The following is a 24,908-nucleotide window of genomic DNA, read 5'->3' as shown; positions in this document are numbered from 1 at the left end:
AATTTCTTTCATTACGATAAAGACAGTTTTTGTAAAAAATGTGGAAAATTGGAGAATGTTGTGTTTACATGCTCGTAGCTTCCTTCCGGATAAAGTTAGAAACTTCATTTTTGTGCAAAACACTCGTTAATGGCTGTAGATTCGAACGCACACCCACGAGTTTTAGTTTTCGCAAAATAAAACGGAGAAAAGTCCAGTTTTCTTGTAACATGTCATGTTTGTGTAGTGAAATTTTCGAGATGCGAGAAAGTTTTTTATTTTAAAAGATAGACTCCAACATAATCGAGATGAAATGCAGCGAATAGTTCAAATAAGTGTTTGATGAAAGAATCATTTCGCTAGCTGTAACACTCATCGTGTAATTTAAATTTTAATTTTCTGAAACAGGCGGTCAATTTTCCTTTATCGTAGTGTCGCTAAATTCTGTAACATTAACCAGTTGCAAACGATTTAGGACGTAAATGCAACTAATATTGTTCAAATCAAGTGTTGGTGTAACAATCATTCCGATCACTCACACAGATATTGCAATTTAAAATTATCGCAAATGCGTTCGGGATCGCGTCGTATTTCCCTTGCAGTTTCAAGCGCTGACTCACGCTTCTTTTTGCAATTCATTTTTCATAAACATTTCGCGGGCCCAAAAATAATAAGTAATCATAAAATCAATTATTGGCATGTCCAAAAACAGCTCATTTACGTTTCAAATTGATTATTGTTATGTAATTTAGCGGCACCACGACCACGACAAACAGAGGAAAATATGCCGGGCTGTCCACTTCGACCGCCTATTGCAGAAACAAATTGCAGTAACTCGGTGATTATTGCAAATATCGAAATGTTTCTTTTACCAAACATTTATTTGAACTATTAGCGTCATTTCATCTCGATAATGTTGGGGTCTATCTATCAAAATAACAAACGTGCGCGCATCGTGAAAATTTCACTACGCAAACATGACACGTTACACGAAAACTGGAATTTTCTGTTTACTTTTGCAAAAACTAAAGCTTGTCTGTATACGGTAGACACTGCATTAATTGAGGAATATGTTAAAAAAAAAGAAGTTTCTAGCTTCATCCAGAAAGAAGAAACGAAGGTCTAAAAGGACAATTTGTCCAATTGTAGTTTCTTGTACATTTTGCGCTAAAACGCCTTTTTTACCAAAAAGGCAATTTCAAATCCAACAATTACCTTCAGATTCACGTTCAGCAGAAAATTTCATATAACAATCACGTGTTTGTGCTCATTTTTAAAAATTGTACACATCATCCCTTAACATTTAACCACCCTAAACTCTGTTAATTTGCATAATATCCACAATATTCAAGAGGTATTTTATGTTAAATGTTTTGCTTCACAATTTTTATTTAAAACTTTTTTTCTAGCTCTTCCCGATTTTGAAAAAACACATAATTTTCGTGTTTTCAACCTTTGCGCGGGGGTTGAAACGAAAAATTCTTTGACTAGACGTTTTTAAATATTTCGTGGAAGGTTATATCAAAAATTTAAGTCTATCCTCCACATTTTAATGTGACAATTTATTTAACTGGGCTAGGTTCGATACGCACGCCAATGCGTAGCCGATCGGACCGCTTTGACCTTCGCTCGTAAAATCACTTTGCCGGTCTATATCTATGATCTATGATCCATAGAATAAGAGAGAGGTTGAAATCTGTGTTGGTAAAAAAGTTGCGTAGGGAAATGTGGAAAACTTGATTAGGAACTAAAAATTTTGTAGTGGTAATTCTGACGAAGTATTAAAATAGTAAAATAACACCCTTAGTTAAAGTCGGTTCAACGATATTTGGAGGATACAACCCAAGTAACCCATTATCGGTGGTAATCTTTTATGACGGTCTGACAATGGGATGCTGTGTAAAGCTTGTTTACCTACTCGACCGCAACAAGAATATTTCCAGGTCCGCATTCTGAGTTAGTGCAATTCTTGTATCAGCGTTGCCATCAGTGAACAATAAAATTTGTCAAATTTAACAGAACTCAGATTAAAGTTATGAGGTACTATTGAAATATATGCTTTATATTATAAATTATCGTTTGAAAATGCTGAAAGAACGAAATTAGCGAGCAGTCAGTTATGGTCAATACTAATTCAAAGCAATTTTAATTTTGTGTTGTTTCTTTCAGAACGATTAAAAATGCCGGCGGTCGAAAGACTGGATGAAATACAAGTGCTATTTGATGGAATTTAAAAGCGTTAAGACATTGTTTGAGGGATCGAAGGGACATGAAGAAAACCTTCATTGACTCAATTTTATCGAGAATGGACCTACACTGAGAATAAGGCATATGCTAGAACAACCAATTTTGTTCTTTTAATCAAAATAATATTTATTTTAGCTAAGCAAATGTAATTTACTTCAAGTAACTGGAAGTATTTGTTTCGAGTAACAAAAACTGCCACCACGTTTTTGTTTAATTCAATTATAGATATGCATTAAAAAACAGATATTATAAAGTTTGTTGGTTGAAAACGAATTTTATACATTTTTACGCTTTTGTTCCTTCCACGAACACACAAGAGTTTCTGAATGAAAGCGTTCGTAATTGCCTTTCAACAAAAGTTGTATTTAAACCAAAGTGTCGCAGATATTTGGCAGTAAATACACTATTTTGAACTAAGAAACTTACGAGTTCTTATAATATCTGTGTGTGTTAGTTCTAAGTTAAAGTGCTTGTCTCAACATCTTCGCATCAAGCAGCACAAAATCGAAGCATATTCGCACATTGAACAATTGAAACCATTTAGCGTCACATCACATTTTTATATTTTGAGTGCTGTGTGAGTTATCTTTTGATAACTTTATTAACTAGGTAAAAAAATAATTAAATATTATCAGTTTTCAGGAAGGTTTATTTGTTTTTTAAGAATGTATTGACTGATTTTTGAACGCAAACTCTGATTACTAATAATACACATGTTTGTATCAAGAACAAAATATAAATCCGTTTGATTTAGCTTTCCTTCTTTATAAAAAACAATGTAAAGTGTTGATTTGTATTAATACTAAACTATTGTAACACTCATACCAACTTTTTAAAACAAGAAAAGTTTAGTTCAATTGTTATATGGGAAATCGCTTAAAAGGGTTTTCTAAACTTTCGAAAGTAAGTTCTTGTTTCTTTGTATTTGCCTAAATGTTGTTAATATTTTAAATAATTTGTTTTTAAATTTAGAAGAAGAGATAGATATGGAGGCACTTAGGTGCTTAACAGAAGACATTTTAAAAGAATTGATTCCTACTATAGGGCCCTGTATAAAATTGTTTAATAAATTAAAAATATTTAAAACAGCAACCGAGGCAGAAACAATATCGCTTTCGTACATTTCCTTAATGGAACAGTATTCGTCATCGGTAAAATTACCCACATACCTGAACACTTATCTAATTTTTTAACGTTTCAGACATCTGAATCTGTTGTATTTTTCGCAAATCAAGGATATGTGTTCCATTAATACAGTTGATGAAGTATGTCAGGAACGGTATGAGCAAGCCTGTTCTCGGTCTTTCGCTTTTGTGGGGGCCGAAAAGTTAAAAAAGGCTTGCAAAATGTCATATGATTTGGATCTGCAACAATTTTTGTCCGCTACAAATGCGGGTCATTTTGTTTTAGAGAGTTACTCAAAAACAACAACTTTAACCACTAAAAGTAGAAATATACTCGTAAATTTAATTATTAAGGCTTCAGGGTATCGAAGCGATTGTTGAGAATTGGTGTACTACAAGTTGCATACTTTTTTTAGACCTGTTTTCAGTGACAGCTGTCAATCATCGGATAGGCATCCGACCTTCGCCTCGGGGTGTCTTGTCCCTTCTCATAAAATGCAAATAATGTAAACAAACTGAATTCCACTATCGCCCACGATAGTTTCTCTCATTTCAGAGATTCAAGCAACATACAGTAAAAAATACGTTTTTTATTTTGTTAAAAAAATTTGATACTAAAGAATAATAAAATACTAGCATAGTTTTGTAAAAAATAATACACCATTACACCATTTATTTATTGGGTTTTATGTTTTAATTAACCGAATTCTGTTCGCTATATTATGTGTCATGTGCATTTCTAATTGGATCACTTGCATTGAAAAAATATAAAATAAAAAAATTAATTGGTGAAACATTATTGTTCTTTCAGAAAACAGTTTAACTTTAAAAAAGTTACTAGGAATATCTCATTAAAATGATGAAAACTTCTTTAAACCCGCTTTTTCGTCTGATAATTTTATCCAGGTAATAAATTCTGAAAAATACATTGTTGTAAAAATTTATTGTAACTATACCCAGTAATAATTATAGTACAAATAACGTATCGAGAGATTGTAAGATCCAGTCTTAGGGATATAATTTGTTTACGTTACGCCTAGTAAAATAAATGATACTTTTATAATTATGTATTATTTTAGAATTTAGGAATTATTTCTCGTTTTTTTATTAAATTTATACAATTTTTCTATAACTAGCTTGCAAAGATATAGCTGCGTTACTCTTACATTATATAAATTTTGTGTATTTCTTTAAAATATAAGTAAACATTGCTAAAGATCGGGTACCTGAAACTGAAATCACATGTAAACAAAAATGTTTATTAGAAAGTTTAGAAAGTTTTTCATAAGCTCATGAGTCATAAGACTTGTATTTAGTGGAGGGTTTAGGGTGGTGGTTGGTACTTATATATAATCAAAACATATAGTTCTACAACTTCTTTACTCTTTGAGTCTTTGCAGAGTGCTGGTCACTTTCTTGCCCCACAGTGTTTTGTAATAAGTGGTAATTTTTAAACAGTGGTATTTGTAGTTTTTAATTTGTTACTTTGCAGAATATCAATTTTATCTATTTCTTTTTATTTAATTATTTGTTGCGACTGCTGGTTGGTAAGTGTATTTCCTAATTTCTTATTATATCACTTGTAAATAGTTGAAATCTTTGTATATTTAAAATTATGGGTAATAATAGTAAACTAAGTTTTTCAAAAAAAAGAAAAAGTCGAAAACAAATAATGCGTAATTTTTGGAAAAAACAACGAAAGGGTTCTAAAACGGAATTTCCAAGTAAATCAAGTCTCGCGGAGTGTAGCTTTCAGTCAATTGAATCAAGTTCCGATGATGATGAAGTATTTGTTATTGAGAAAGATACTAGTCAAGAACAAATTTATATTCCAAGCGGTAGAAGGATTGTTGACATCGGTCATTTATTTTCGGAGTTAAAAAACATAAAACATGACATTTATTCTTGCAGTTTTTTCAACGTTGACATAGTACATGAAGCGCATTTTGGTTTTAAAAGTGTTTTTAAATATAAATGTAGTATGTTAAAATTTTTTAAATATAAATGTCCATTTAGCTCAAGAAACACAAATATTAAAACTGCCATAGAACAAAAATTGATTAAATACTTAGAAATAGATTCTCAAGATGATAGTAAAATAGTTTTAAAAGAAAAAGATAATTACATGTATCAAGTACAAGGTCAGCTCCACATTACTAATCGCCAAACTTGTTTTTTTATAGTGTACACCTTTACAGATTTAAAATATTGTATTATTGAGAAAGACGATAGTAAATATTGGAACGGAAGAATGATAGATTGTCTTGAAAATTTTTATATGAATGCCATGTTACCAGAAATAATTGATTCAAGACATAGTCGCAATTTACCATTACGCAGCATAATAAAAAAGGATTTGTAAATAATATTTCAAGTTTAGTTTTAGAGATTTTTACATAAATACATAATATGATGATAAGCATTTTAATAATAATTATAATTTTTAATTTGAACAATAAAAGTAAAAAAAAACTTCCTCAGTGGGTTGACACCTTGTCGTGGTGAGGGAGCTCAGTAGTTCTATCACAAAACCTGTGCAGAACGAAGCTAAGTACAACCAAAGTTTTAATCATCTTTTTTTATATTTTTTTAAAACAGGAATAATTTTATTGTTAAAAGTATTCAAAAAAATAGCGAGCGTGATTACTCGTATTTCAAAATCTCATAAGATACGTTGATAGCAGTGTCTACAAAAAAACGTAATGCAAATCTATAGGTATGGTAGCGCTCAGCTCCGTTTGCGTGTGCGTCATCTGACATTTCTGTCACTACGTTTACATAGCAGGGGCATAGCGGTGACAAACTATCAAATATTTTTTGAGGTTACGAAGTGTTTAAATTATGAGTTGTTACAAAAAATACAGATTCACAAAACAAGAACTAATAAACGCAGAATCAAAAACCTAACGAAAAGCAAATCACAAAACACAATAAACGAACAGAAAATACTTGCGATTAACATCGATAACACTTTCGACAACCATGCGACGACGTCTATAATTTACTGTCAATTCGTGACACTTGATGGTGTTGTCGAAGTGCACATGTAAATTAATGTTCAAGGATACCACCCTTAGATAGCCCTTAGCTGTTTAAATTTGCATTGTTTTTGATAATTTTTTATAGCTTTGTGTTGGTAATGAAAAAATGAAATTGATGACGCACACGCAAATCGAGCTGACCGCCACTATACCTAATTATTTTGTTAAAAAAATTAATTCCGAAATCATGTGCTTTAATTTTATACCACTATTAGAGAAATCGCTAAAATTCCTATTTGTGCCGATACATTTCTCTGTCTTGAACAAATGCAATAAGATTATTATATAGCGCACTGGCTGAGGCTGTGAATGGGTGGGCAATATGGTTTAATTGTTTATTAGAACTCTCCAGAATTATAATTTTAGAAAACTGACTGCCGAAGATTTCGAGAATCTTTCCAAAAAAATTTCTGAATTGTTTAAATCAGAACATGTTGCAACCTATTATATTCCACGATGTAGTGGTGGAGCTGGGCCATTCAAAAAGAAACCGGTAAATACCAAAGGAAAACTCGTGGACAAATATAGGAATTTAAAGCAATTATATAATATAACAAACAATTCTGAAGAAGAATCAGAAACGGATCAAGAAATACTTAATAATCCTGTTACTGGTAAGCAAAGATCACATCATAATATGCTATTGTATTATGTCTTATATTGTATACATGAGTACTTATATATTTTACTTTCAATAAACCTTAAACATGATATGGATGCTAGTGCCAAATGGCTGAAGCATTGGAATGAACCCTTTGAGACAGTGTTATCGCACTGGAACAATTCATTTGCGATGCGTCGTGCTAGCACGGTGAAAACTAGATCAGTTTTTAGTAGAATGGCCTATTTTAAAACATAAAGTTGCTACAGTATTAGTATGTAAATTTATGTAAATTTTATTATGAGTAATAAAAATGTTTAAACGGCAAAAATTGTAGATTGATACGGATTTTAAAAAAATGTTTCCCGATGCAACAGAAATGTATTCAAAATGGGATATATTTTACGAGAAACTATTAAATTGTGAAAATGTAAATAAGCTAGATGACATTGTTTTGACCCAATTGAAAAATGAAACTTTATCAGAAGGTAAAAAATTATATTTATTTGTCACAAGTTTACAAAAAGAGTTTCTTTTTAGATGGTAGTTTGCGTTACAAATCACCACCTTGCCCCTTTTGTTTCCACCGAAAGGAAGATCTGGTAAAAAATGTGCATTGGAAACCCAGCATAGTCGAGTGCGAAGAGAGCATTATAAATCACGTTAAGGTCAGTTTTGTAAAGGTTTTTATTTACAAAATATACCGAATGTAATTGTCATACAATATTGTTTAGATGAATCTTGTGAGATAGTGATGTTTTATATATGTTTCAGATTTGTGGAGAAATCGAAAATTTTATTATCCAAAGACGTAATTCCTTCAAGGCTGTCAATAGAACTGTCTAACCGTATATGATTGTTGTAGGGCCAGTAATATCGGAACTAACGCAGAGCTACTTGATTATTGATGCCTTCATTTACAAAGTAAGTACAACCTTGCAATGTTTTGACTTATTATTTAAAACCTTTCACGTACTTTGTGCGGAATATCCTCCCGAAGCAGAATATATTTATTTACTTATCTAAAAAGTAATTTTCGGGATTTCAACGCAATGGTAAAAGCAAATACCTTATGTGATGACTCTCGCAAATAGCCTTAATCGTAGTCACTAAATTCAGAGAATTTATTTAAATTGAACAAAAATTTTCTTATTTTAGGATTACTTTTGTGTATCTTTGTCTGGATTTTTGAAAAATACATATAAAAATAGGATTAAATATTATCAATTGTCCTATTTGCAGTTTTAAATCTTTAAAACTCAGTAATTTCACACTACATGTTAAACTGAAGCATAAATTTATTAACAAATTTACTTGTAAACAAAGTCGTAGTAGTTGTTTCAGAACCTTTCACACTATATTTTCTTTAAAAAACATTTACGTGAGAAACACCCAGAAGATTTTGAATTAGCAACAACAAATATAATTACTGTTAGTCCTAATGTACTAAATAGTAACGACACTTCCGTTCCTGAAACTAACCATTTAGGTTTAATGCAACCGGTCGATCCCGATATTCACTTTTCAGTTGAAACTTTTGATTATGGTCCAACTGACACCCAAACGTTCAAGGTGTCTGAACATTATGCTGATTTTGAAAATCGGTATGAAAACTCAGTTTTCACCTCATGGGTGAATAAATATAATGTGAAGTATCACCCCGGTAATATGATAATTGTAAATTTTAATGACTTTATGCCTCAGTTTGCGGAAATTTGATTTATTCTTATACATGAGAATTCATTTTTTTGTACAAAAATACCACTCTGTGCTATGAGAGCCATTTTCATGGATATAAAGTAAATAAAACTGAATTAATTTTGTTATCCATTCTAGTGAATTGATTAGGATGGATATTCGTCTTCTCCATGAATCTTTCGTTATCCTAATGGATCATTTTTTATAGTTCTTTTAGAATAATTAATATCTAGTTGTTTTTTCGTTGATATTTATTATATTATATTATAATGTTTTGTTATATTTTATAACATGAATTTTGTTAAAATAAATTTCATCATTACATCTACTGCATTTTTATTTAATCTATCCTAGAACTGTTAAAATATGGAGCCTTTTAATCGAAGGTCATTGTTTTCAATTCAAAGCAACAATTTATTTGCTTCACTAGTTTAAACACATTCGTTTAAAAGTAAACATGGTCAATTAAGGTATTTAAAAATCATTTGGTTAAATCATCTATAGCGTTGTAGTAAGCAAGGGTATGTTTTATTGAATGTACATCAAACTAACCTCTTGAATATTTACAAATTTTATTGTGATCCTTTAATTTGTTGTTCTGAAAAACCACGGCTATTTTAGTCTTAGTATTTAGTATTCAAACACGTAACTAAAACAAAGATTTTAGTCGTTTCCTTGAATGCAACGAAACTGTTGCTCGTATTGAAAGTGCGTGATAGCTTAATTTAAAATGTTTTTTATTTCATTTAACCATAGAATTCTCTGAGTGTAGGACCAGGTCGTGCCACATTGCCACACGTAAATTCGGTTACTCCAAGAACACGAACAGTGGATGATTTGAAAAAGAAATTTGAAGGCAGCGAACAAGTACACGGCTTTTGTTAATAATGCTGTTTAACTGGAATTGCCGAAAAGCTGACTCCAAGCTCATTCCCTCAACATTTTCCGAGAAAGTGCTTTCTTTTACAGAAACTAAGAAGTTTCAAAAACTAAAACTAGTAACTGGGACCTACTTTAAACTTACCTCTACATATTTTATAGTTAAAACGGTGACCTTAATACTTATAGTTGTGTAAATTTTCAGTGTGGATGTATGTACATAACCTTTCTATACTAAAGAAAGCTGTAGTTCATGAATTTTTTATTATTTATTTCAGTATAAATATTGTATTGTAGTACATTTGCAGACAAATATATTCTTTCACATTTTACAATTTAGTTTATCAATATACACCAAATTCCGATTTCCACGATCCAATTCCTGGACAATAGGTATTTACGGGCAAAATTGCTGCATCTCCTCTTCTATCCGGTAATTCTCTTCTTTCTTCGCAATCATCAACAAACATCGGCACTGGGATTTCCTTCTGCTGTCTGTCATTGTCATTGGTCATTGGGTACCCTATATCCAAACAATTTGCAAACTGACTACTTGGCGCCGTGTTGCAAGTCAGGATATTCCAGCAGATATAGCTTCTCGTGCCATATAAGCTTCGTTTCTCATAAATTCAACATTGTGTTAGTGTGGTCCTTAATGGATGAAATGTGCCAAATGAAAAATGAATAAATTGTGGGGGTTCCTTGTCCCAACCTGCAGTCATTTCGTGAACGGTTTTCAACGTTGTGCTTTAAAAACTGTGATTTCTGCTGTCTACCATCTATCGTTTGTTTCAGTATCGAGCCACATATAGCTTGTACAAAGGGGTTCAAGACAGAATAACGCCCATTTTTAGAGTTTTTTTCGTCAGAGCCCGCGAAATGAACTGCAAACGGTTCCATCAAGTCGGGGTTCGTTGAAAAAGTGAGGTTTCCGAAGTGCCGTTGATCAAAAATAGTCCCAAAAGTCGTTCGTCATTATCACTATTTTCACTTTTACTTGAATTTTTAAGCAGTTTCAAGTAAATCGTACGCCAAAGGGCCCAATATTTGGTCCCAATCGCCATCTTCACATGAAATTGCACATTTGACAGGTCGCAAATCAACTTATGCTGCCCGAGAGGTGTCATAGAAAGTGTAAAAGAAAAAATTTCACCCGGTTACAGGTTTTCTGAAATGATTACGAGGGTATAGCTCAGTCAACGATATTTCAAAGATATGGCTCTGGTGCACTAAGTACTTTATAGCATCCCGGCCGCAAGACCCATCAAGGCGTGTGCCAACTAGATTTTCTTCCGAAATGATCCGTACTCAATATTTTAAATTAAATTTGTACTAACAATGTGTTATGTTTTTTTGGTTAATAAAACATTCAGGAACTTCTGACACCACTTTATGAAAAAGAATAGTCCTTTCGTACAAGTACAATTCACCGACTCTGACCTTTATTAAGAAACTTGCAGACCTTTTAGAACTCTTCGAACTGTTTTACCATATGGTACCAAATGTAACCGTATGTTCTAAGTTATACAAAATAGGGATGTTATTCCTAAACAATAAGATTTTTAAATATTATCTCTAAAATTTAAAATAATATAGGAGATGAGGACAGTTGCTTGCAACTTGTGCGAAGCGGGTGGCTTTTTGTACGTATAAATAAATATTCGATCGCAAGCACAGTTGTGGTACATAACACACCTCCCCCTATAAAAATGTTGTTAAGGATTAAACATGCTTGACAAAATCGGATAAGAAAAAAATCATAATAAAATTGAATTTAAACATCTAACAAATTTCCTATAAATGTTAAGAAAATGGTGTAAAGATAGTAAGTAGTGTCAAATAATATAATAATATAATATGATAATAGAATATAGTAATAATAAAAATTAAAACTATCGAATACATGTAAAAGCTATATGAGAATATAAAAGGTATATGCATATATATTTTAATGCATATTAATAAAAAGTATAATGATATACATAACACAAAAAGAAAAAGACGTGACAATTTCATGACAGATAGTCGCACTTCTGGGTGATGGGATATAAATAAACAGTCTCTACTCTAATAGAGTACTTTGTTTGTTTGTTTTCCACACTGCTGGTATTCGGCATTACACTGTGTAACCGTTCGGGGGTTTGGCCTTGTCAAAATATTTAGTTTTGAGGTGATCGTCTAGAGATTGTTTGGAGGACCGCTACGTTATCATGTAGATTTGGAGATTCGTTATTTCAAGCACTGTGTGTCTGGGAAAAGAAAACGCAAAGAGTTCGACCCAAAATGTTTATTCACTAAATTTACAGTCATTGGTGATAGTATGCAACACGTTATACAATTCAGAAGTGAGTATAGACAACAAGTTAAACACTATACCTAGGCAACCAGCTAAACGAGTATTGAATCTCAGAGAACTGAGCGGGAAATTTGAATGCAAAGTTGATTACTCGGACCCAACCTGGTGATTCTAGAAAGACGGTTGCAAGAGGGACTCCCAGAGGTTCCGACCACCGCGTGCTCTCCATTCCCTAACCTTGGGTATACATCTCTCCCCAAGCCCCGGGGAAAAAGCTAGGCTCTCTTTTAAATTGGCATGTTTTGTAGTTAGGCCATTGCACTCATTGGGACTGCCGAGGTCTTTTTCCCTAGTGTGATGGCAAGTTCCAAAGGGAGACAGAAAGATAGTTACTACTCAAACATGCAGCCAAATTAAGCCTTCGTAATCAACACTTTGTTTTAATTAAGCAAAAGAGCTGTCGTCAAATTCAACACGTACATATCACGTGCTCCTAGCTAAACTTAAGTATAGTAAGCGAAAGTCTGGTAAAATAAAATAAATGGCATGAAAGGATTAAGTTTGCGCTCTGTGGAAAAAAGAATAATTAACGCTCTGTAAAAGAAAAGATTAATTAACGCCCTGTAAAAAGAAAGGATTAATTAACGCTCTGAAAAAGAAAAGAGTTAGATAAAGATCCTCCCCTGAGACTTCCCACCGTCGAAGATGGTGATCCTGGTGGTGTGACGAAGAGTTTATCTCTTTGAGACCTGGAGGTATCTCTCGAGGTACATTTCACCGTTTGGCGCTCAACCCGTCGCAGACAAAGAAGCTGCCATGGTGAAAAACCCCAACTGAAAGTTGAACCAATCTCATCTTTTGAAGAGGCGCTCAACCCGTCGGAGACAAAGAAGCTGCCTGAGATTTTCGTTCAACTCCAGGAGACTATTTCTCAAACAACCTTTCCAACCTGTCGGCGGGAAAGAAAAGAAGCTGCACCTGAATTAAGTTGGTAACTGAATCAATCCTTTATTTGAAGTTGGCGCTCAACCCGTCGGAGACTAAGAAGCTGCCAAGGATTTACATCCAGCACCAGGAGTTACTCCAAACAGTCTTTCCGACCCGTCGGTGGAAAAAATGAGTTTGGAACGCAAAGCTAGTTGGCTCAACCCGTCGAAGACAAAGAAGCTCAACTACAGCAGTGAGACGAGTGCAAGCGTTGTCTCCGAAAAGACGTACAAACACTGTCTGATTTTCCTCTTCCAAGCGGCAACTATTTATAGGGGTTGTGTGACGTCACTGGATCTGTGGCCTACGTGACTAACAAGAAATATTGTTTAAAGTTGATAAACAATGCGTTAATATCTTCGAAGGATTGACAGGAAGTTTGCAAACGTCTCTGGGTGATGTCGAGATGTGATAGAATCGACGTATTTGTTCCTCAATCGCCAATTAATTAATAAAAGCGTTTCCACGTGGAATAAAAGAGCTTTCTTCGGGTTTATTCTGCTTGATTCTTGATAATTTTCTTAAGCTGAATGAGGTTTGGAGTTGTATGTTGAATGAAGTTTGCAGGTTTGATTCAATCCGTGACGATTTTGTTTGATATAAAATGGGGATGAATCGAAATGTACCTCAAACGGTATCAAAGATCGGCGATTTCGGGCTTAGGACTTCCTCTTGTGAATTTGATTTACATTAGGTTTTTCCCTGGTTGGTAATGCAGAGAATTAACGATTTAATTAGGGTAAAACAATAGAAAAGTCCGCCATCTGGAATCAGCTTTCTCCCCTTGGAATTTGAGGAATGTGGTGTTTTTCAGGCCCTCGCTACCTGCTCTTTTGTTTCACATCCGGAGGCTGGGTAAAATCGTCTCTTCGAGGGTCGAAAAGTGACGCAAAGAAGCTTCTCAACTTGTATTTTAAAACGTTGTGAGATTTTTGATGAAGAAAATAATTTAAATATTGAATGCTTGGCTCGTTAAATGGAAAAGAAAAAAAAAGAGAAAAAAAAATTGTGCCGAAATGTTGGTTGCATAAGGTGTAAAGGCCCGAATGGTCTTAACTGACACTTTATTTTAAACTTCTGGTTCACTTTGATTATTTAGAAAGGGCATATAAACACTTAACACATTCACAATTGGAACGGTGCGCGTTTCAGTGTTGGCGAAGGAGACTTCTTTTCTCGTGGTAGTGATCGTCGGGACCGTATATTGGAATCGCATTCAAGGATGGTTGATTCTAATATCGTAGATTAGTTGTTTAATGGGGTTTTCTCGTTTTCTTCGGTGATTGATTTTAAGGAACTCTACGGAAATCTTGTTGTGATGCTATGGTTGGATATATTTTGTTGTTCGATATTGAGTTCTTGCTGTTTATGTAAATTTCAAAGATGTTGCATTTTGAGTTGTTTTTTGGGAGAAATCTTCCGATAATTGGGAGTTTGGAAAAGTTGAAGCAATTACAGCAACAACAGTAGCAAAATAGAGCTAGTGAGATGATTAATAAAATTCCACATAGTAGGCTAAACCAATGGATTCTTTTGCTTATAAAGGATTTGTTGAGAGAATCTTGGATTATGTTGTCGAACTGAGCAAGTTTGTCGTGTGCATTTTGTAGTTCCTCAAGGTTGAGGTTTTTTAAGTTAATAGGTTCCATTTCTTCGGATTTTATAATGTATATCTTCCTGATACAACAGTCATCCCCATTGAGGTTGATGTCAGGCATGTAATTTGTGGCATTGGCTGAAGAGTTAGTATTGGCAATGAGAACAGTTGATCCGGTGTAGCAACGGCATTTGGGTTGAAGTGTGAGTATCTCGGATTTTTCGATGCGGACTTCTGCAGGGGCATCTCCGTAGCAGTGGATCGTTGCCATGGTAGGACTGGAAATTAAAAAGAGCTAGGAATTTTGGGATAGGGTGTGCCATATTTCCATATTGGCTTTAACAACTTTAATTGGACAATCTTTTGGGACTTCAGTAATGAGTTTGTTTTTTAACAGTGTTTCGCAGACTGGTTGTTCCGTGGTTAACTGAATTATTGGATCTTTACAAATATATTTACGTGGGCTTAAATTTTGACATGAAGACAAATCTTTGAGACGACAATAATGTACCTTAGTTATATTCACTAACAGAAAAGGATAGTCGGGGTCGATGAAACTAAAAGTGTTAGAATTATTAGAAGAAGGGATAGGTAATGGAATAAGATTATAAAGATTATATGATTGTTCATGCACTAGGGGAATTTTTATAGCATAAATTAAGAGTCCTTGATTGTAGATAGCAGTAATATGACATATTGAAAAATATTTGTATATGTTATCATAATTTGTAAGTGCAATTGGAAATTCCATATCAGATCTTAGTTTGATTTTCAATAATTCTTCTCTCAAAAGTTTTGGGGTAATAATAGTTGGATGAAGAATATTCTGTTTGATAAATAATATACAAGATATGATAGTGTCAAATTCTTCATTTAACTCTCCTGTTAGTTGGATTAGTAAGTTAAGGTGATCAGTTATTAATTATACGTGACTAATATGATTAATTCTTTTGTTATTCTTTTTAATATAATTGTTAAATTTTTCGATGTTACTACTGAGCTTTTCTTCGTTTAATTTTAAAAGTTGGGCAGATTGATTGTAGTTTGAGATGGCAGATGATAGTATGTTGATTTGTTGTTTCAATAATAACTTAGTTTCATGATTTTGATGTACTAGATCATTAATTGAATCAGTATAAAAGGTTGCGTCTTCGGCATCTGGAGTACCAAATAACCATTTAAATGCATACGAAACTCCATCAAATAATCCTCTTTTCTGTATATTAGGTTTGCGACTTATTAGGTGAGAAATAGTTTCGGATTTTTCCTCAAGATTTTTTAATTTTAGCGATTCTTTACAGTGAAACGTGTGAACTAAAACTTCAATAATAGAAGGGTCTCCGCAGGCAATAATAGATTTGTCATAAATGTTTTTGATTAATTGTAATTTCATGTTGTAAAAGCTTAAATTTGGATAAGATAAAAGTGTAAAATAATCGTTTGAAATTTTAACTTGTCCCAAGTCATGATAAAAAACACCGAACGTAGAACTGATTGTCGTTATATTAAATTTTTGTCCATGTATAATTTTTATAAAGGATAGTAAAAGGAATAGTGAGAAAAGGGTAAAAGGTTTTACAATTTTAGGTTTCCTTAGAGTCATTTTCGTCCTCGGATGTCGAGGGTGTCTCTGGATACCCTCTGGCGTCCAGACTGGATTTAACTGGCTTTAAGTTATTCTTGTGATATGTGACTTCTTTCTCAGGTAGTTGAAAAGATTTATTTAACTTTAATTTCAATTGAGAGTAATAATTATCGTATGTATATTTAAATTCTGGTTTTGAGGTGAGCGAGCATGGTATAGTAGCCTTATGTCCAAACAAGAATTCATATGAGGTAAAATGAGTAGCCGTATGAACGTGTGTATTGTAGGCAAACATTGCAGTTGCTATGAATTCGTCCCAGTTATTCTAAGTGTTATTAATGTAGTGTTTTAAGTAATCCTTTAGTGTTGAATGGAATCTGTCTAAAGCGCCATTCGTCATGGGATGGTATGGTGATGATAAGATATATTTAATTTTAAACAGTTTGTTTAATTCTTTGACTAAATTAGAAGTGAAATCAGTTCCATTATCAGTTAATATTGTTTCGGGTAGACCAAAAATCATTATAAAGTCAAGAAATTCATTTGCAATTGTAGGAGCTTCATGATTTTTAATAGCTTTAGCGAATGAGTATTTTGTAAGATCGTCTTGGATGGTTAGTACGAATTTATTGCCGTTTTCGGTGATTGCTAAAGGACCTACGATATCTAAAGCTAGTCTTTGGAAAGGTCTAGTTGAAGTAGTTGTTATTTCCATTGGTGTTTTAGTTGGATGTCGGTTTGTTTTATTTATTTGACAAAACTGACAATTTTTTATGAACTTCTTTATGTCTTTTTTCATATTTTGCCAATAGTAATTTTCTTTTATTCGTCGATATGCCCTGTGAAATCCGGAATAACCAGATATGGGCGAAGAATGATTTTCTTTTAATATTGCATTAATCTCATCTCGTGTGTTAGGTACTATTTTTTGTTTGTCAATTAAAATTATTTTAGTCGATGTTTTTGAAAATATGTAGTGTATCATGCAGTTAATAAGTTCTTGTTTGAAATTGCTATTATATTCAATGGGATTTTTTATAAATATTTTGGCAAATTGCTTTTCTTCAATCTTTTTTTTGAGATTTAGTAGAGAATAAAATAAGTTCTTATAAGACATAATGTCAAAATGATTTAGGCGTGAAATGGCTATGAGGGTTTCTTGTTTATTATCATTTATTAAATCTGTTACGTCGTAGATGTTGATTTCTGGTTCAATTCTTTGTGAATCATGTGTGTTCGATAAAGAACAATAGTAGGGATTATTTTCATCTAAATCTTTTGATATGAATAAGGCATTAGGAAATTTTGAAATTAGATTTCCTTTAATTGTTTTAATTTGTACAGGATTGTCACATTGGTAATAGAATTTTACAAAATTATCGTGACTCTGTACTTGTACTTATTGAATTAATCGTGACTACAGGATTTCGCGATAATGCGTCTACATTTGAATTTATTCTACCTGGTTTATATTTGATTTCCAATTTTAATCTCCAACGGACAAGTCGGGAGTTTGGGTCTTTACAATTATAAAGCCAAGTTAAAGGTCTGTGATCTGTGAGTATAGTGAATTTACGACCGTACAGATAGGGTCGAAAATGCTGTGTTCCAAAAATTATAGCAAGTAATTCTTTTTCTGTGGTAGAGTAGTTACATTCAGCTTCATTAAGCATACGCAATAGGAAGATCTTGTCTAATAGGACCTTGTGATAATATGGCTTCGATGGCATAATTAGATATGTCAGTTGTTAAGATAAATTCTTCATCAAAGTTAGGAAATTTAAGTAAAGGTTGACTAGTAAGTACTTGTTTGAAATGATTAAAGACTGTTTCTTGTTCGTTATTCCAAATAAAAGGCATATCCTTTTTTAAGAGATTTGTTAGAGGTTTTGCGTGAGCAGAGAAATTTTCTATGAACTTTCTATAGTAACCGATTAAACCTAAGAATTGTTTTGTTTCTTTGGGGTTTTTAGGAGTTGAATAATTTATGAATTATGACACACGAAATTTTTTCTGGATTGGGTTTCACACCTTGATGGGTAATATGTGTCCTAAGTAAGCAATTTCTTTATGTAAAAATTCACACTTATCTGGTTGCAACTTTAGATTATTTGCTCGGAGTCTTTGAAATACCTCTTCTAATTTTTTCGTATGTTCATAAAGTGAAGAAGCGTATACAACAATATCATCTAAATAAACAAAAGCGTGTGTTCCTGTTAGACCTGTTAGGACGTTATTCATTAATCTTTGAAAGACACTGGGTGAGTTTTTTAACCGAAGGGCATTCTTAAAAATTCGTAATGCCCACGGGGTGTAGAGAAAGCTGTTTTAGGAACGTCTTCTTTTTTCATAGGTATTTGATGGAAGCCGGAAGCGAGATCTAATGTTGTAAAATATTTTGAGTGACCTAATAGATCGAGAATTGACTCAATGTTGGGCAAGGGATATGAATCTCCAACAGTGACGTCATTTAATTTACGGTAATCGACAACGATGCGCCATTTCTTTGCTCCGGAAGCATCTGCTTTTTAGGGGCTATTATATGGACTGACCGAATCTTTGATAACTCCTTGCTTTAACATCTTTGCGATTTGTTTGTTTAGTTCTTGTTCATGAATTTTGGGGAATCTATATATTTTTGTTGTTATTGATGTTTGATTTGTAGTAATGATTTCATGATGTATTGAATTGGTGTGTGTTAAATCATCACCTGGTAAATAAAATATGTTATTATAATTATTACAAACGTTTTTGACAGATTCTTCTTCCTCCTTATTTAAATGATTTAATCGTACATTTTCGTGAAGTAATTTTAACCGATTTGATACATCAGGATTTCTATTTACGCGTAAAATTTGAGTTGAATCGTTGGTAAGATCTATCTCTTTTATTTTTCCCAGTTTGACAGCAATCTGATTTACTTTGATTCTATTATTTGTGGTATTAAGGATAGTAGTAAAAGCTTTATTGTTTTCATTGACTTTTAATATTGCTTTTGCTAAGTAAACACCTTCGCATATTGGGGTTTCGGGGCAAATTCCTTCTTTAATTTCGGGATTTAAGACATTGACCTCAATTACAGTTTCAGATCTCAAATTTATATAATATGTAGAGTTCGCAAGAGGGTTTGAATTATTGTACATTTTTATTGGGAATTTTATTTCATTAAGACATAACTCATTCTTTTCGAAATTAACACACGAACAATTCTTTAAAAAATCGTAACCCAAGAGTCCATCAAACGAAATACCACTTGGTTCTTTCAAAATATGAAATTTTATTGGGATTTCTTTATTGTGTATTTCAAATTTAAATTCGATGCTACCGACCCTTTCTGTGATTGCGTTGGCTACAAGTCCAGACATTCGAACTTTATCATTGGCATTATAAGTTAAGCCTCCAATTTTTTTTAATTTTTATGTTATTATTAAGGAGACACTTGCGCCTGTGTCTAATAAACTTTAAAATTTTGATTGCGATATGGCATGACAACATATGAGATGTCGGTATCACTAGCTGAATAAATTCGTATAATATTATTAATTAATATCGACGATTGGATTTCTTAGGGGATCATTTCCTTTTTTATATGAATCTTCGGAATAATTATTCCCGAGGAATGAATTTCGGAATTTTGAATTAGTAGCATAACAATTTTTTACGTAGGAATTGCAAATTTCCGAATTAACATTCTCGCGGAATGTGTTACGGGAGTTTGATGCGTCTCTGTAATTTACAAATTGTCGATTTGTTGGACGCTTACAGCCGACATTTGGGAGTTTAAATGCACATTGCATTTAATATATTGGCTGTGTGATGAAAAAAGTCAGTGTTCGTGCCATGTCACCTTGAAGCAAGACCTATCAGTATTGAAGGTATGTTAAACATTTACAAAAATCAACAAACCTTACGTTTATCCTTGTAGCCTGATGATGATTTAATTAAAATCGAATCGTCGCTAAAAATATAAAGCTTATTTACATCTTTGTCCTAAACAACCAACAATTTCCTCCGTTTATATTAAACAATGAATAAATTTAGGCACCTGATAATTTTGATGCTTGCAATATGGGTTTACAGTAATTATTTTATTTGTAAACATATACTTATGCTGATAGTAAATTTTGAAAACATTAGGAATAGGAAAATTATTTGCCGTTTTAGAGCCGGACCTGGCCGGTGAAAGCAACCAGTCTTCGAGCGCGTGGGTCTTAATACCCGCACAATAGATCGTCCTAACTAGGGATTACAAGGTTTATGGTGGTTGTATAATCTTACAAGATCAGGATTACTATAAAAGATTGCGAGAGGGACTCATTGTGTTTGTCAATGCTTTATTGCCCTCAAAGGGGACATATAAAAATTTCCTAATCTGAAACGGTACACAGTATAATATTGTATAATAACTTGTGAAATTAAAATAGTAAATAAATAAAAACGGAAGCGACTAAAAGAGTGCATCTATAAAAAAAGTATAAACTAAAACTTTGCATCGTTAAAAACGAAAATCTCTGTTATAAACGCATAGCATTAAAATTTTACAAAATCAAAATATCGGTAAAGTCGATATCTTGCTTGATCTAGTTCAACTACTACTTTACAGATGTCTCCAGAGATGCTGTCGAAATATTGAAAAACAACCCAACTTGGAATTTGATTGACAGCTATCATAAAATCACAACTGTGGCCATACTGAGGCATTATTCCTACGGTCGGTCGCTTTACCCACTGCTTTGAGTCAAATGTATAAATATTCAATTAGCTGTCTCAAAACTATAAAAACGCTAACATCGCATTTTGTCTTAAATGTAGCTGTTATAAATTATTCATGCACTTCAAAAAAAATATTAGCTAATGTAATTTATATTTTGAATAAGAGATCATTAATAATTACTTTACAATTTTATCAATCTTATTTAAAAAAATAATTCGGTCAAATGTGACGTTGGCGTTTTTATACAGGCTGTTCGCGACGTTGACACGTTTCTTTTAAGAGGTGCTAGTACATTGATATTAAGAGTTTTAGCCTAAAACACCTTAGTAAAATGTTGATGATAACGAAGATACAATAACTTTTTTTTTAATTCTGGAAGCCGACCCTTTCAGATGAAAAAATCAAAGGATTATTGGCGGAATCACCAAAAACTATTACAATTGTCATCTAATTACTCGGAGAGGCTCACTATTACAATGACAACAATCTTATAGATTTAATGCAATTGTATGGGCAATGCTATGAGAATGCAGCTGCGTCATTCAAAGAGTACTTAAAATATGAAACAAAATAATAAAAGGAACATTATTGAAAATCTGGGATCCACAATAATGAGATTATTTTGAAGCGCTTATCTCAAGACGGCAGTTAGACAGGACCGGACTCAAAATAGAAAAACAAAAAATTTTCTCCGTTATTACAAACGTTTTATTAAGACAATTTAAGCTAAAACTCTTAAGAATAATGCACAGTATCTCGAGGAACGCCTTTTTATTAAGACAATTTAGGCTAAACCTCTTTGCATAGTATCTCATGTTAAAAGGAACGCCTCAACTTTGCGAACACCTCTAGTTTTGAAACAGCTCATAAGAATTAAAGAATGAGGGAAGAGGGCAATAAAATTCAAAGCCCCACTTGGAGTAGTATCTAAAGGATAATTCCATTGAATTTAGAATCGAAGAATTTACGAGAATAAATGAATACATAATAAAATTACGCTCTTACTTGTCGCTCGAGCCACGTAAAACTTAGATAATTGTGTAGAATAATAATGTAAAACAAGTTTTTGTAATTTGGCGTCTCATTTTTAAGAAAAATTACAAAAAAGTAAGATAGAATTTATAATAAATGATGATTTATTGTGAATTATATAATCTGAGCATTTTCCTAATCTTAACGAAGTCTGCAAACTTTATGTTCGAATTATCCAAACCTTATTGTAGTTATTAAGTACATTACAATTAAGAACGAAAAAGGAAAGAAGTTTGTTAAGTGTTGAAGTGGAATAACTTAAAAAATTAAAAAAAATAAAAAATTAAAAAAAATAAAAAATTAAAAAATTTAAAATAATTAAAATCGAATCGTCGCTAAATATAAAGCTTATTTACATCTCTGCCCAAAACAACCAACAACTTCCTCCGTTTATATTAAACAATGAATAAATTTAGGCACCTGATAATTTTGATGCTTGCAATATGGGTTTACAGTAATCATTTTATTTGTAAACATACACTTATGCTGATAGTGAATTTTGAAAACAAAAATTTAAAATTACAATTACTATAATTCAAAGTTAAAAATACGTGACAATATAAAATAAATACAAAAAATATAAAAATACATTCACAACAGATTAAAACTTTTCACAATACGATACATTTAATAATGGCTTTAATGAAATTTAGGGTGGATTTTACAATCGTCAGATAAACTCCGATAAGTTATTTCTAGTAAAATTACTATGGTTACAATTGTTATTTTATTTATCTGGAATAGTAAAAAGTCTATTTATTTGTTGGTTAATATAGCGTTTCTTATTAAAATTTCAATGGTTTTTGTTCACTTGTGACTTCCTAAGCCTTATGCTGAGGCACAACAATGTATTTTTCAAAATTTATCCCTAGGGTAAAGTTATTCGACGATTGTAACGCGACCCTTAATGAAATATTTTAATTTTGATATTATGTTATTTGATGTGTGGAAGTTTTTTAATAAGCCCCGCAAACTGGCAGTATCTTCACGGATATTCTCCCATGTAAAAGATTTGTTGACTTTTGTAAATGTTTAACAAAACACCTAGTAACTTTTAGTATAGTAGCCCTGATATTCCAAGATTATACAACCACCATAAACGCGCCCTTGCAATAAATCTCTTTTCGAAGGAGAGCGTGGTGACATCGAAAAAGTATTTGGGTAAAATCGCATGAACTATAAAATTGCAAGCTAAAGGCGCGCACGTGTAAAACGTGAAGAAGCTAAAATCATACGCCGTTAAAAACTTGTAGAACTAATTTAGATAGTAAATAAGTAAAAACGAAAACGACTAAATGGTTTACTTATAAAAAAGTATAAACCAAAACGTTGCATCGTTAAAAACGAAAATCTCTGTAAACGCACATCATCGAAAGTGCACATGATTAAAATATTACAAAACCAAAGTCGATATCCTGCTTTATCTAGATCAACTACAACCGCATAGATGTCGCCACAAATGCTATCTAAATACCGAAAAACGCAAAATATCTATTTATTTTATATTTACATAATTGAAGACCTCGACGGAAAAAGTGGATATGTAACAAAATGTAAATTGTAATATATAAATTTGAAAAAAAAAATACAAAACGCGTAAATTTCACCTATTGACCTAATAAATTTTTCGAAACAATGTTACATATCGTCTTCTTTCACCGAGTCTTCAATTTATTCTAATTCAGCAATATTGAAATGTTGTTTTAAGACATAGGAAGTTCCAAAGGGGAAAAAGTGCATGAGAATGACGGCCGTTCTAAATCCAATGTCAACAGAATGTCTTTGTAATTTACCCATTTTTTCCTATGAGTAGTAAAATATTACAGTGGTTGAAACTATTTCTAAGTACCATGGCGTTGATCAATTGGGACGTAAATATAAAATGCGAGAACAATATTGTTGCATCATATATTTTAGTATTTTTTTATTCATCATGAAACTTGTGGGAATAGGGTCACTAGAGTCAAAATTATACGAATTATTTCTTTTAAACTTTAATTGATTTACGTTCATACATACATGTTACAAAATATTTGAAATTCAAAATGTTCCGTCAAATCGTTCCATGTTGGGTGAATATTTGACCCCTTTTAAATTCGTTTGTCTAGAAGTAAACTGTTGTTATAGATGGAGAAGAGTCTTCATGTACTTTTAATTTTAAAGCTTTGAGTGTATCTCGTGGAAGTGGGAGTTTTATTCGCAGTGAAAAACTGTTTTGTTGTTGAACCTATCAATTTATCAGCTTTACTAATTACTCTAACGTCATTTGATATTGTAGGCTGCAAAATTACTTTGAATACACACTTTCTTTATATATTTGTTTTGTTCACACCTGAAAGTGAGAGTCAAACAACCGTGTCAAAATTAAAAAACAAGTCTACTGCTGGGCCTGATCAGATACCTGCTTTTTTGATTAAGGCTCTAGACCCTCTGGGAGCTGGCGCATACGTTTTACGTGTAAATTGTTTTCACTGTTTTTAGCCGCAAATTTAGACTTGAAGAGTTTCTTGACATTTGCAGTGTTTCTTTATAAGTAAATGTAGGTCGAAGAGTCATTTTTGATTGAAATAAATGCCTAGATATTTTTTTATTAAATAAAATGTCTGTTAATGAAGTTGATACGAATTTTTGATAACGGTGCATTGTATTGATAATTTAAAAAAACCATTTTATAGGAAATTTAAAAATACAGACTTGAGATATTTTAGATTTTTGTTAACTGTTCTTAATTGTTAGATATAAAGCAAAAATTAAATTGTAAGTAGGCAACTTTTAATGCATCCTTCTTCGAATGCGTAGCTAGCTGGAAGAAGATTTATGACGGGTTTAGGACGCACCGCTGGAGGTAACCACCATTGGGGTGACCCACAAGATAATAATTTTATTGCATTTGTTCAAGACAGAGAAATGTATCGGCACAAATAGGAATTTTAGCGATTTCTCTAATAGTGGTATAAAATTAAAGCACATGATTTCGGAATTAATTTTTTTAACAAAATAATTGGGTACCTATAGATTTGCATTACGTTTTTTTTGTAGACACTGCTATCAACGTATCTTATGAGATTTTGAAATACGAGTAATCACGCTCGCTATTTTTTTGAATACTTTTAACAATAAAATTATTC

At 32.4% G+C, this 24,908-nt stretch overlaps 2 protein-coding genes across 12 annotated transcripts in view; one reads left to right on the top strand and one right to left on the bottom strand.

The window, feature by feature from the left end:
- LOC103313817 (uncharacterized protein) overlaps positions 1-24,908 on the bottom strand; it is a 124,450-nt gene that overhangs the window by 33,175 nt on the left and 66,367 nt on the right. The gene's annotated exons all lie outside the window — the stretch shown is intronic.
- LOC103313818 (uncharacterized) lies at positions 985-9,871 on the top strand. Of its 11 annotated transcripts, none has more exons than XR_010333433.1 (9): positions 985-1,691; positions 1,742-2,019; positions 2,149-3,377; positions 3,428-7,280; positions 7,330-7,480; positions 7,533-7,660; positions 7,767-7,803; positions 7,858-7,916; positions 8,829-8,923. XR_010333433.1 is itself a non-coding variant. In XM_064355620.1 (8 exons), the coding sequence occupies exons 4-8, from the start codon at positions 7,351-7,353 to the stop codon at positions 9,490-9,492; spliced, it is 384 nt and encodes a 127-aa protein (XP_064211690.1). In that variant the 5' UTR covers positions 989-2,019; positions 2,149-3,377; positions 3,428-7,280; positions 7,330-7,350; the 3' UTR covers positions 9,493-9,871. The 11 variants fall into 11 exon arrangements, 2 of the variants coding, with proteins under 2 accessions (XP_064211690.1, XP_064211691.1); XR_010333437.1 differs by having other exon boundaries at positions 985-1,743; positions 1,793-2,019; XR_010333436.1 differs by having other exon boundaries at positions 985-1,743; positions 1,787-2,019.

Source organism: Tribolium castaneum, chromosome 3, assembly GCF_031307605.1.
Source record: "Tribolium castaneum strain GA2 chromosome 3, icTriCast1.1, whole genome shotgun sequence".
Lineage (NCBI taxonomy): Eukaryota > Metazoa > Arthropoda > Insecta > Coleoptera > Tenebrionidae > Tribolium > Tribolium castaneum.
The sequence above is the reverse complement of the archived record's forward strand: the minus strand, read 5'-3'. Positions and strand labels throughout refer to the sequence as shown.

What these genes read in the sequence shown, in the direction of transcription:
- LOC103313818 (XM_064355620.1), top strand. Translation starts at nt 7,351, where the DNA reads ATGTTTCCCGATGCAACAGAAATGTATTCAAAATGGGATATATTTTAC. An exon ending in AAATGAAACTTTATCAGAAG is followed by an intron (nt 7,481 to 7,532) that starts GTAAAAAATTAT and finishes GTTTCTTTTTAG; the next exon opens with ATGGTAGTTTGCGTTACAAA. An exon ending in GCATTATAAATCACGTTAAG is followed by an intron (nt 7,661 to 7,766) that starts GTCAGTTTTGTA and finishes TATATGTTTCAG; the next exon opens with ATTTGTGGAGAAATCGAAAA.